The sequence below is a fragment of the Arachis hypogaea genome, chromosome 17, assembly GCF_003086295.3.
Source record: "Arachis hypogaea cultivar Tifrunner chromosome 17, arahy.Tifrunner.gnm2.J5K5, whole genome shotgun sequence".
Lineage (NCBI taxonomy): Eukaryota > Viridiplantae > Streptophyta > Magnoliopsida > Fabales > Fabaceae > Arachis > Arachis hypogaea.
The window spans coordinates 1,911,385-1,925,949 of record NC_092052.1 but is presented as its reverse complement, the minus strand read 5'-3'; the positions used below and the strand labels follow the sequence as shown (position 1 = coordinate 1,925,949).

Here is a 14,565-nt window from a genome sequence, read left to right as displayed (position 1 = left end):
GGGAGATGGCAGAAGTTATTAGAAGAACAGCAAAAGAAAGTTTTGGTGAATCTAAAGGAATAGAACCAAGAGACAAGGAGTCCTGGTGGTGAAATGCGAGTATACAAGAAAAGATAAAGATAAAAAGGGAGTGCTTTAAAGAGTGGTCTTTATGCCGCAACGCAGATAACTGGAAAAAATACAAGGCGGCTAAAAAAGAGACAAAAGTGGCTGTAAGTGAAGCAAGAACAAGAGCATATGAGGGTCTCTACCAGTCTTTGGGCACGAAAGAAGGAGAAAAAGGTATATATAGAATCGCAAAGAGCCGGGAAAGAAGAACGAGAGATTTGGATCAGGTTAAGTGCATAAAGGATAAGGATGGAGAGGTGTTGGCTCAAGAGGGGAAGATTAATGAAAGGTGGAAGAGCTACTTCTACGAGTTATTTAATGAGGGACAGAAGACTCTTCCGAGCCTTGGTCGATTATGCACAAGGGAAGAAGATTAAAATTTTGACTACTATCGAAGGATTCGAGACTTTGAGGTAAAAGAGACTCTAAAGCAGATGAAAAATGGTAGGGCAGTAGGACCTGATAATATCCCGATTGAGGTTTGGAAGGATCTTGGAGAAAAAGGCATCAACTGGTTAACCAAGCTTTTTAATGAGATTTTAAGGTCAAAGAAGATGTCTGATGAGTGGAGAAAGAGCACCTTGGTACCTATCTACAACAATAAGGGGATATACAAAGTTACAGAAACTATAGAGGGATCAAGCTTATGAGTCATACTATGAAGTTATGGAAAAGGGTGATAGAACGGAGGTTGAGAAAAGAGACACAAGTAACGGAGAACCAATTTGGATTTATGCCAGGCAAATCCACCACTGAAGCGATATACCTATTAAGAAGGATGATGGAGAGGTATCGTAGTAATAAAAGGGATCTACATATGGTGTTTATTGATTTGGAAAAAGCGTATGATAGGGTACCAAGGGAGGTCTTATGGAAGGTTTTAGAAAAGAGGAGAGTAAGGATCGCATATATTCGGGCAATTAAAGACATGTATAATGGGGCCACAACTAGTGTGAAGACTCAAGGTGATGTGACAGAGGAATTTTCTATTGGTATAGGATTACACCAGGGATCATTCTTAAGTCCATACCTTTTCACATTAGTCTTGGAAGTGCTCACAGAGCATATCCAAGAGCCTGTGCCATGGTGCATGCTTTTTGTCGATGATATCGTCCTTATGGGAGAGTCAAGGGAAGACCTAAATAAGAAGTTGGAGTTATGGAGAGAAGCTCTAGAAGTATATGGTCTGTGCATAAGCCGTAGCAAGACGAAATATATGGAATATAAGTTCAGTCTGAGAAGGAAAAACACTAATATAGAGGTGAAGATTGGAGAAAACATCCTACGAAAAGTTAAAAGTTTTAAGTATCTTAGATGCATCATACATGATAATGGAGAGATTGAACATGATGTAAATCATAGGATCCAAGCAGGTTGATCAAAATGGCAGAGTGCATCTGGTTTTATATGCGACAAAAAAGTGCATTTAAAACTTAAAGATAAATTCTATCGCACCGCTATAAGACCGGCTATGCTCTATGATACGGAGTGCTGAGCGGCTAAAGGGGAGCACGAACATAAGCTGAGTGTGGCAGAGATGAAAATGTTGAGATGGATGAGTGGTCATACGCGATTGGATAAAATAAGGAATGAAGATATAAGGGAGAGAGTTGGAGTAGCACCCATTGTGGAAAAGATGGTTGAATCGCGTCTCAGGTGGTTTGGACATGTGAGAAGAAGACCGATAGAACATCCAGTCAGGAGGGTGGATGAGATAGAAGATGGACAAAGGTCGAAAGGCAGAGGAAGACCTAAGAAGACAATCCATGAGGTGGTCAAACGAGATCTACATGTAAACGGTCTCTCTGTAGACATGATACATGACAGAACACAATGGCGTTGTTTGATTCATGTAGCCGACCCCACTTAGTGGGACAAGGCTTTGTTGTTGTTGTTGTTACTACTTATAAAAGTGAACAAAATTAGTTTTGAATCACAAAATGTTGTTTCAATATATCTATAGATTTGACAATGCTCTGAATATTCATAGACAAAAATAATTAATTTCATTCATTCATGTGTAGATAAGTGGATCAAAATGAAAGTTTATTCATCTATAGTTTATTTTTAGGATTTAAGTTATTAATTTAAAAAAAACTTCTAAAAAAATACAAAAGGTTAAATTTTTCAATATATTTTTATATACTTATTAAAAAAAATTAAAAACTCTTACTAACGATGACTTCAACATATATTTTTATATTTTAAATGAATTAAATTTAATATAGACTCCACCTATTTTTTAAATGTGTCTATACAAATAAAAAAATATATCTGTATATAAATTTAAATTCACAATTAATTAGTCCAAAATTCACTTACTCATAAACAATTCAGTATAATTTTTCTCTGATATTTTCTCGGACACAAGCAACACAGAGGAAGTTATTTTCTTAAAAAAGCTCAAGTCATTTTCTTTCATTCATGGCACATTTTCTTTCATTGGACACTACACACAAGTACACATATATGTAATCTTAGTTTCTAAGTATGCTTATAGGTGGTGCATTAGTGAATAATAATAATAATAATAATAATAATAATAATAATAATAATAATAATAATAATAATAATAATAATAATAATAATAATAAATATTCTCCGCATACAAGTCATTTACACATATAAGTCCATACAAGTTTCTTTAACCTAATTCATCTCACGCATTACTATCTAACAAACTTTTCAATCAACGCACGAATATATATAACTGCCTTTTTCGAAAAGATTTTGTTTTCTTTCTCGAATTTTCTCAGTATTTTCGATCTACATTCTCTTCGTGATTTCCTTCATCTCTACGTTTTTGAAATCAAGTTCTGAAATCAGTTTTGAACAATTATCTCGTTGTTGAAGACAATGAATTATTCAAGTTCAAATTGTTAATTAAACCATAGTGAAGTGGATTATTGTTTTAAATCCAATCAAGTGGCTGAAGTATGGTTCGATTCTAGTTAATGTTTTTGATAGTAGTTTATGATTCTATAAGTGAATAATGTTATTTTTCTTTGTGAAAATTGCTATTCATCGCTGATGGTTTGAATTGAATGTAATATAAGAGTTTTGCATTAAAGAAAATATTTTTGTGTATTTGCAGCAAATTTCGATATAAAACTAAAATATTTATATGTATTGTTTAAGGATTTTCGGTGTATGTGTACTGATAAATTCTGCATAATTCAAAATTCTTCTTCTTCCTTCTCATTTTTTGTTGCTTCTTCTTCTTCTTCTTTTTCTTCATCATCATCATCATCATCTTCGTTTTTTTTTCTTATTCATCTTTTTCTTCTTATTTTACCTTTTCAAGTTTCTTTTTGTTTTACTCTCTTAACAAGAATAGAAACAAAAAATCAAACAAAGAAGAAGAAGAAATACATAATGCTACAAAATTACTTGGAAGATGATGAACCTACATTCATTCAACTAAAAAAAGAAAGAAAGAAGAAAAAAAAAGAAAAAAATGTAATATTAAAGAAAACATTTTTATGTATTTGCAGTAAATTTCAATGCAAAACTAAGATATTTATATGTATTGTTTAAGAATTTTTGGTGTTTTTGTACTGATAAGTTCTGCATAATTCAAAAGTCTTTCTTTTCCTCTTTCTCATCTTCTGCTTCTTCTTCTTTATCTTCTTATTTTATTTTTTCATAATTCTTTTCGAATTCAACTTTAAAATTTTCTACATTTTTTGCGACGATTTTGAGATATTTTTAAAAAATTTTGATCTTTGTTTAAATTTTAAGGATGGCGATTTTGATTGAGGGAGAAGAATTGTTTTTTTTTTTTTGGTGACTTGGGAAAAAAACTGTTTGCGCTATTCAAAAGTTGGAGAAATACGTATTTATACGCAATCTAAACTTAGAGTTATTTTTATTAAATTTGAACCAACTTGTATAAATTAATTTGTATATTAAAAAAACTTATATATGTAACAAATATGTAATAATAATGTTATGGGTTGGAAGTTGTAAGATTCGAGTCCTAACTCCTAACCCAAAACATATTTTGCCAAATTTAAATTTATTATCTTATTCAATAATATTTTTTAGTTATATTTTAATTATATTTCTAATCAATTGATTCACCTCAACAAAAATTATATTATATAATTAAAATATATATTTTATGATAAAATTAAAATAAAATATTATGTTTCATACTTTAATTAATATATTTTTATATATTATATAATATCATTTTATTTATTTATTTTAAAAATAAATAAAATAATTTATTTTAATATAAATATATATAATATTTATTAAATTTATTTTTTAAATTATATTTTATTAATTTATTGTATAAAACTTAAAAAATCATATATATTTCGAATCAATTTAGTTAATTGAATATTTTAAATTAATTTAAAAAATAGATCCGATAAGAAATTAGAATGAAATTCTGCTCTAACCCGTCTTAATCCGAGCATGCACGCCTCTGTTACGGGAATCTTTGAATTCAGTAATTCAGCCACATCAAAACATGACATACATTACATCACACTTCATGATCATGCACGTCCAAAACACTTTAAAGTTTAAACAAATAATGGACTCAAATTTCCAACACACGTATTTGACTCTCTGTTCTTTCTCTTCTTTTTCTCTGTTATGCTGGGACCATCACTATACATTTACTCTATAATAATATACAATTTCTTAATCATTTTCTTCATTTTTAAACAATATAAAGGCTAATTATTAATATTTTTCCTTTTTTAACGAGAAAGATGATTACTAGATTAATCTAAGAGAATATAATATATATCATTAGTGGACAGAATTTTTTAATTAAAATATCACTGTTTTATATAAAATCTATTTATCAAATTATCACTCTTTTAAAATATATTATTTAATTGCCACCTTCTTTATTTTTTTTACGTCAGCGTGTAGATTTGTGCTTATTTAAAAATTCTGCTTGAGATGAGATTCGAATAAAAACTTTGAGAAACAAAAAGTAGTTTAGCTATTACCGGACCAAGCTGTTTTTTGTTATATATTACACCTTTTTAAAATTATATTACATAATTATATATTATATTTTTTAATTAATATATAATCTAAAATGTTTAATTATATATTATTTTTATATTTATTTTATATTCACTCATTCTTAAATTAAGAATTTTTTTTATTTTATAAAAGTATTAAAATAAACAGTAAATTTTATTAAATATTTATAAAAACTAAACAAAAATATTTTTATTAATCATAAATATATTTGAATAAAATTTTAAAAAAAGCCTAATAGATACATTCATACATAGAATTAGTGTCTAATGACTAACATATTATCGGTTGAAATGGGTTGTTCCTATTTTAATCCTACTCAATTTTCTTAATTATTCAAATTATGAATATACAATAATGAATAATCTATGTAATTTTGGTCATTTTTAATTTTAGGAACCAAATTACTTACTTTACAAATAAATTATTTTAAACTAATTTCTCATTTTTTTATTTAAATAATAAAGAATAGATAACAACTAAGGGTCTGTTTGGATACGTTCATAAGTTATTTTTTTTAACTTTTAATTTATAAAAAGGTATAGCATTAATGTCTAGTATAATTTTCAAAATTAAATTACAGTTTTTTAAAAAGCTATTTTAGTACTTATGGAGAAGTTAAAAAAAATAACTTTTCTCAAATAAAAAGTTTTTTATCATTCTTCTTTTAAAATAAACACTTTTAGAACTAAAAATCCAAATATAAAATAACTTATTTATAAGTTAATTTTAATATAAACATTTATTGTTTAAACTATTTTTCAAAAGTAACTTAATTAAGCTGTTTATTCAAGCTTCGGTCTAAGTTTATGTTAATTCTTTTTTGAACAACATAAATAACGGGCCTAAAATTGGCCCAATTCAAGTAAAATACACTACACTCTAAATTATTCACCTAAATTTTAATATTAAAATAATTATCCATACACCTAATGAATTGAACATCCGATATATCTATTGTTCACGGTATTTAATATTTTCATTCTTACTTTTCCTTCCTTTTTTCTGTTCTCCGGCATATAAGTCTTTTTATAATATGTAAGTCAAACTACAAAGTCTTTAACAATGGAAAATGTTTTTCTAATATAAAATGAAAGGAAATTGCTGCTATCCTACAATCCAATATCCATATATATAACTCACTTTTTCTTCTTTCTTGATCACCACGTAATCTTATTCAAGCAGAGCCACTCCTTTGATTGATACACAACACAACACACCTTCTAAGCAAGTCTCACTTCACTATATATATAAATATAATCTCAAAAAACATCATGTTTCTCAAACATTCATTATGTCTCAAATTTCCTCGTACCTTTCCCTTACTTACTCTGACATGAGCTTTCTACTCCAACCCATTTTCCTCCATGCATTCTCTGCCATCATCCACCTCATACTGGTGGCTATGGTTTTGGTGTCTTGGCTTTGGAAGAAGATCACAGTTGGAGAAGCTAGTGATGAGTCCAACAAGCATAAGAAGCTCAAGAATAAAGTTATGTTAAGAAAGACTTTGTTTTGTTCTTTGGGTGTTTCTGCTTTCAACTTTGTCCTCTGCCTCTATAGTTCTTACTTCTTAGAGGAAGAAGGAAAGCTTGTTACCCTTTTGGATTTAGCTATCAAAACTCTTGCTTGGGGTCTTATCAGTGTTTGCATGCACAAGAGGTTCTTCTTCTTCTTGATCAAACCTTGGTGTGTTCTCTATTTCTTTCTTTCATGTTACTCCTTTGTAGTTGATATTATTGTTCTTTTGTATGAAAAGAACGTGGCTTTACCAGCTCAGTACTTAGTTTCTGATGTTGTATCAGCTTCTGTGGGTTTATTCTTTTGTTATGTGGTGTGTTTTGTGAAGAATATTAATGAGTGTGAAGAGGATCATGTCAGTGATGATCTTCAAGATCCATTACTATTGAATAATGGTAATGCACCTGTTTGTGTTACCCCTTTCTCAAGTGCTGGCATTTTCAGCATTCTTACATTCTCTTGGGTGGGCCCTCTTATTGCTCTTGGCAATAAGAAGACCTTGGACCCTGAGGATGTTCCTCAACTTGATAAAAATGATAGTGTTTTTGGAGCTTTTCCAACTTTTAGAGAAAAAATTGAGAAAGATTGTAGTGCTGAAATCAATCACATAACCACTCTTAAGCTGGTGAAGTTGTTGGTACTCTCAGCATGGAGAGAGATTCTCTTCACTGCAGTTCTTGCATTGTTGAACACTTTGGCTTCTTATGTTGGTCCTTATCTTATTGATGCTTTTGTTCAATACCTTGCTGGACAAAGGGTCAATGAAAAGCAGGGCTATGCTCTGGTTTCTGCATTTTTCTTGTCAAAACTTGTTGAGTCCCTTTCACAAAGGCATTGGTTGTTTAGGTTGCAGCAAGTTGGGATTAGAATCCAAGCACTGCTTGTAACTCTGATCTATAACAAAGCATTGGTCCTTTCTTGTCAATCAAGGAAGGGTCATACTTCTGGTGAAATGATCAATTTCGTGGCAGTTGATGCCGGAAGAATTGGCAACTTCACTTGGTATATGCATGATTTGTGGAGAGTAGCTCTGCAAGTTGCCTTAGCCTTGTTGCTTTTGTATAAAAATGTCGGTCTTGCTTCAATCGCCGCGTTTGTGGCAACCATAATTGTAATGTTGGTAAATGTTCCTCTTGGAAAATTACAAAAGAAGTTTCAGAAGAACTTCATGGACTCAAAAGATACAAGGATGAAGGCAACATCTGAGATTCTAAGGAACATGAAGATCCTCAAACTACAAGGATGGGAAATGAAGTTTCTATCTAAGATAACTGAGCTTAGGAAAACTGAGGAAGGGTGGTTAAAGAAATCTGCATACAATTCAGCTATCAGTGCTTTTGTGTTCTGGATTGCTCCTACTTTTGTATCTGTTGTTACTTTTGGTTCATGTATGCTTATGGGGATTCCACTTGAATCAGGGAAAATTTTGTCTGCACTTGCAACATTCAGAATCCTTCAAGTTCCCATATATAATCTTCCAAATACAATTTCAGCTATACTACAAACTAAGGTTTCTCTTGATAGGATTTCGTCGTTCCTTCGTCTCGAAGACTTGCAATCTGATGTTGTAGAGAAGCTACCTTTCGGTACTTCAGATAAAGCAATTGAAGTAACCAATGGAAGCTTCTCTTGGGATCTATCTTCTCCAAATACAACATTGAAGAACATAAATCTTGAAGTTTTTCATGGTATGAGGGTTGCTGTTTGTGGGACAGTTGGATCAGGAAAATCTACATTGCTTTCTTGTATATTGGGAGAAGTACCAAAGGTTTCAGGCACTCTAAAAGTGTGTGGAACAAAGGCCTATGTTGCTCAATCACCATGGATACAAAGTGGAAAGATAGAGGATAATATACTGTTTGGTAAAGAGATGGATAGGGAAAGGTATGAGAAGGTTCTTGAAGCCTGTTCCTTGAAAAAGGATCTTGAAATTTTGCCATTTGGTGACCAAACAATTATTGGGGAACGTGGGATAAATTTGAGTGGTGGACAAAAACAAAGGGTACAAATTGCTAGATCTCTTTATCAAGATGCTGATATATACATGTTTGATGATCCTTTCAGTGCTGTGGATGCTCATACAGGATCACACATCTTTAAGGTAACTCAATTTTCATTATTCTCTTTATTATGTGTAACATAATCTAGGGTCTTATATCTTTTTTGTGTATATCTCTTTAGTTTTTTCAATATCATGGAACTTGTATAATGCTAAATAGTTAACATTTTCAATTTCTTTTGTGTATGACAGGAATGTTTACTAGGCCTTTTAAGATCAAAGACAGTAATTTATGTTACTCATCAAGTTGAGTTCTTACCTGCTGCTGACCTTATATTGGTGAGTATTTATCATAGTTAATTGCCATCAATTAAAAAAAAAATTAATAAGATGATGTTATTATGCCTTGTTGGTATAGGTGATGAAAGATGGGAAGATTACTCAATGTGGAAAGTATGCTGATCTTCTTAACAATGGAACCGATTTTATGGAACTTGTTGGTGCACATAAAAAAGCTTTGTCTACACTTGATTCAATAGATGAAGGAATAGTATCCAATGAAATAAGTACCTTGGAACAAGATTTAGATGTTCCTGTTTCTCGGGGTGGAGAGAAAGAAGAGGAAAAGAAAGATGAGCAAAATGGTAAAATTGATAACAAAGGTGATGAGGCAAAAGGCCAACTTGTTCAAGAAGAAGAAAGAGAGAGAGGTAGAGTTGGATTTTCAGTGTATTGGCAATTTATCACTATGGCATATGGAGGTGCTCTTGTTCCTTTCATGCTATTGGCTCAGATTCTCTTCCAAGTTCTCCAAATTGGTAGCAACTATTGGATGGCTTGGGCAACACCAATCTCACAAGATGTGGAGCCACCTGTTTTGGAAACAACTCTTATAGCTGTCTATGTTGCTTTGGCTATTGCAAGTTCTTTCTGCATTCTTGCAAGGACAACACTTCTTGCCACTGCTGTATATAAGACAGCTACCATAATCTTCAATAAGATGCACTTCTGCATCTTTCGCGCACCAATGTCATTCTTTGATTCCACTCCAAGCGGCCGAATTCTAAATAGAGTATGTCTTCTTCATCTATTTTGTTGTTTGCAGAAACTATGCAATACAATGCCTTTGAGGCTTTGACACTTCTTGTTTCTTGCTGTTCTGTTCTAATGCAGGTTTCTACTGATCAAAGTGCAGTAGACACAAACATTCCTTATCTAGCTGCTTCATTTGCCTTTCTCTTCATCCAACTTTTGGGAGTTATAGCAGTGATGTCTCAATCTGCATGGCAAGTTTTCATTGTCTTTATACCTGTGATAGCAATCAGCATTTGGTATCAGGTATTAGTTGAACTAATTTTCCAAAACTAGACTATATTTCATGATATCATAGGATCATATTTAACTAGAACATTACACCTTATAATGTTGCAGCAATATTACTTACCACCAGCTCGAGAGCTATCGCGCTTAGTTGGAGTATGCAAAGCACCAATCCTTCAGAACTTTTCTGAAACAATTTCTGGTACTTCAACCATCAGAAGCTTTGATCAGCAGTCTAGATTTCAGGAAAAGAATATGAAACTAATTGATGGATATTCGCGACCACAGTTCAATAGTTCTGGTGCTTCTGCATGGTTATGCTTCCGTTTGGATATATTGTCTTCAATCACATTTGCATTTTCTGTGATATGCTTGATGGTTGTTCCTCAAGGAGTCATAGATCCAGGTAAACAATAATCAAATTATGATATTTGTTTAACTAAAAAAAATTACACTGCATATATAATGAGGAACTAAGTGCTCTACTTATGTTTGATTCTCTTGTTGAAGGCCTTGCTGGTTTATCTGTTACCTATGGACTCAATTTGAACTCGTTAAACGCTATGGTGATTCGACTTCTTTGTGAATTGGAGAACAAGATGATATCAGTAGAAAGAATACTTCAATATACATCTATTCCTAGTGAGCCTCCCCTTGTTGTGCAAGAAAATAGACCAAGTCCTTCTTGGCCATCATATGGAGAAGTTGATATATGCAACTTGCAGGTAATTGAAGATAGAAATTAGTTTGACATCTTACACAATTTTGAATTCATGTTATGATTTTGTCTTCTTAAAGTTCACTTTTCCAAAGTGATTAGTACTTAGAGAGTTTATGCTATGATACTTGTAATGGACTAATGATTCTTTGAACATGATGAAGGTTCGTTATGCTCCACACCTTCCACTTGTGTTGCATGGCCTCACATGCACATTTCATGGAGGATTGAAAACTGGCATTGTTGGGAGAACAGGAAGTGGCAAAACAACTCTCATACAAACTCTCTTCCGAATCATCGAACCAGCTGCTGGAGAAGTTGTGATTGATGGCATCAACATCTCTTCAATAGGACTTCATGATTTGAGGTCTAGATTAAGCATTATTCCTCAAGATCCAACCATGTTTGAAGGGACAGTGAGAAACAATCTGGATCCACTAGAGGAGTACACTGATGAACAAATTTGGGAGGTTAGTTTGCTATTATTGTTAAACATATTCAGTATCCAAAATCCTAAATAATGGACTTATAATTGTTCTTCTGACTCAAGAATATTCACACATTTACATTCTCATATATATAGGCCCTTGAAAAGTGTCAACTTGGTGATGAAGTTAGAAGAAAAGAAGGAAAGTTGGACTCTCCAGGTTTGCATTCTATTTTTCATGAATCAATAATTATATATCCTCCTAATTTATAACTAGGAAAATTTTGATTACTCTACATGAATATAGAGATATAGTAACCTCTGAACTTTTTGCTAAGGCAAAACTTGATGCTGCAGTTAGCGAAAACGGCGAGAATTGGAGCATGGGACAGAGGCAATTGGTGTGCCTTGGTAGGGTGCTTCTAAAAAAGAGCAAGGTATTGGTGCTTGACGAAGCGACTGCATCAGTTGATACTGCCACAGACAATTTGATTCAACAAACTCTTAGGCTGCATTTCGCTGACTCCACAGTCATAACCATTGCGCATAGAATCACTTCTGTTATCGACAGTGATATGGTCTTGCTTCTTCATCAAGGCAAGAACTAAGAAATGCCTATTATTATTTATTATTCACTAAACTTTTATTGTAACTTGATTATCTATTTTTCTGATTTTCTTTGTATCTTTATTTAATGCAGGACTAATTGAAGAGTATGATTCACCTTCAAAATTGCTAGAGGATAAGTCATCATCTTTTGCTCAACTTGTTGCAGAGTACACAATGAGATCCAAAACCAGTTTTGAGAAATCTTCTGATCACTGATTTAGACATATTATAGCTAGTTTATTTAGTAGAATAATGTTTTGAATTTGCTGTGGTATACCATATCAATTTTAATTGGATGTATTACTACATTACTAGTATGTTCTAGCAGCAGCAGAGATTAATAATCTCATATGATCTAATGCTTTATGATAGGAATAGAAAATTTTAATTTGTCATATAATTAATCAATTGACATGATAAATAAGATTTAGCTTCAAGAAGAAGAATCCACCCTATACTGTTATATTTTGCAGTTACTAAATTATAATATGCATAGTGTGAACTAAAACTACAAGCTGCTAAAAACTAATTAACTACCCCGGTTATTACAATTAGTCACTAAGAGTTAAATTAACAAACTTGTAAATACACTTTTAGAGTAACTAACAACCATGGATTTAGTCTCATCCCAATATATATATATGTTACGGTGGGTAACCGGAGATTAATGGGCCGGATGGCGTTGGTTAGCCCGAACGTATGAAGGAGGTGGCTTTCGAGTGGACCTGGTACTCGGTGTTCCTCCGTCCGACTTGTACGCGTGAAGGAATGGGGGGTGGTACCTGCAAAGACACTCCGATGCCTAAGTTAGCAAGAGTGTGAGCAGGTTAGAGAGTATTGGAACTTAGTGATACCTGAATGGTGTCAGTGTATTTATAGTGGTGAACCAATAACCACCGCTGAAGTAGTGCCACCTTTTTAGGTGGATAACCGTTCCCATATCTTAGGGAGGTTAAGATATGGCTCTATGAAGTGGTTAGAGAGTTTCTAGGGGCAGTTACTCTTTCGAATGAGTGTTATCTGCCAGCTAACCCTCGTATCCGACTTCTTTGGAACAGGTCGTGTTCAGTACCGACTTCTGGGATGAAGGCTGATACTGGATGGAGGGCCAACCCTCTGGGTTGGGCGTCTTTGCTTGGATCCTGGGCCCTATTTACTGGGCCAGGGTATGAACAGTGCCCCTACTCGAGCCCAATTCTTTTTTAAGAGTTGGGTTCGAGTATTCAACTCGGGGTCTTGGCCGATTTGCGAGAGGACCGACGTGATGATTTAAGAACCGACGTGATTTTTCTTGACCTTTCGGTTCTGACGGTTACGTCTAATCAAGCATCGTGTCCGTTGGGTATGCGTAGGGATTTAATGGCCTTGGTAACGGTGCACCTTTATTAAGGATTGCCCCAGTTTTACCATTATGCCCCTAACGTCTTTATAAATACTTTCCCTCTCTTTCGTTGTTTCGTTTCTGCAATCTTTCAAATTTCCCTTGCATTTGTTCGTGCTGTATTCTTGCGTTTCGAAGGCTTTTACTTCCTCCCGTCTTGATTTCAGACTTAAAGGTTAGCTTTTTCCCCTTCTGTAACATGCTTTCTATTTGCGTGCCTTTATCTTGTAGGTAGATTTGGTTTGTAGGCTTTAGTTCCGTGCCCCTTCCCTTAGAGACCGTGTGTTGATTTTCCTTTTCTTTTGTAGGTTTCTTGTCACCCCTTTTTTAAGAAAAGAAAATGGCTTCCGTAGATGCTCTCTCCCAGTGGGTTGATGTTACGGTCCTAGGGGAGGAGCCCTCAATTGACACTGAATTTATCACCCACCTTCGTACTCACTATAGAATTTGTACTTCTGAAGAAGATGAGCCAAAGTACGAGTTGGTAGTCCCGGGTCCAGAAGACCGGGTTTGTTTCGGGAGGGCCGACGAGACGGCCCCTCATTTCTTTTTTATGTATGAGAGTATGGTCACTCGTTTGGGCGTTTTTCTCCCCTTTTCAGAGTTTGAAATGTCTGTGTTGCGTCATTGCCGGGTTGCTCCCACCCAGCTTCACCCCAACTCTTGGGGTTTTTTGAAAATTTACCAATTTATCAGCCAGGCCTTAGAGTTCCCAACTTCTCTGAGGATTTTCTTCTATCTCTTCCATATGACCAAGCCCTTCAGTGGGTTAAATAATAAATAACAGTGGGTGTCCTTCCGGGCCATTCAAGGTCGGAGGCTTTTTACCCTTTTTGACGAATCCTTTCACGATTTCAAAAACTATTTTTTCAAAGTTCAAGCAGTAGAGGGTTACCACCCCTTTTTCCTGGATGATGATTCTTCTCCCCGATTTCCTTTATATTGGCTGGAGGCCTCTCCCTGCGAGAAATATGGTCTGGACGACCTGGATGAGGTGGAGGCGGCCATTGTGGGGTTCCTCCGAGAAGTGTGGGGGAGGGCCCCATACTTGGATACTAAAAAATTTCTCCAGGGGTCGCCGGCCTTTGTCCAGTCACAACTAGGTAGCTTTTTGTGTTTTTCACTTATTTCCGACTTGCAATTTCTTTTACCGACTTGTCTGACTTTTAGCTACCAAATTGTTTTTGCAGAGATGGCAAAGAAAAATGCTCAAGAGTCTTTTCAAAGGGTTCAGGAAGCCAAGGCGAAATCTCGCGCCAGATCTGGCGGTGCTAGGGTGGTTGTCTCTCCTTCTCCTCCTCCTCGGAATGTTGGGACTCCCTCCCAACCTATCGTGATTTCTTCCTCTGCTTCCTCTCTGCCACCCCCTTCCGTCCGACCTACTCCCGAACCAGAGCTGAAGAAGCGCAAGACCTTAGAGTCTGGCGCTTCTGGTGAGGCGGACGCTCTTGCGTTCGTCCGAAAGAACATCT

At 34.3% G+C, this 14,565-nt stretch overlaps 1 protein-coding gene across 1 annotated transcript; it reads left to right on the top strand.

Moving 5' to 3' along the window:
* Positions 1–6,179: 6,179 nt before the first annotated feature.
* On the top strand, positions 6,180–12,152 carry LOC112765545 (ABC transporter C family member 3). The gene is made up of 10 exons (XM_029294633.2): positions 6,180–8,740; positions 8,891–8,977; positions 9,057–9,710; positions 9,812–9,976; positions 10,070–10,364; positions 10,469–10,683; positions 10,841–11,146; positions 11,260–11,323; positions 11,461–11,700; positions 11,804–12,152. Exons 1-10 carry the CDS (start codon positions 6,413–6,415, stop codon positions 11,926–11,928), a joined length of 4,479 nt encoding a protein of 1,492 aa, XP_029150466.1. The 5' UTR covers positions 6,180–6,412; the 3' UTR covers positions 11,929–12,152.
* Positions 12,153–14,565: the final 2,413 nt, after the last annotated feature.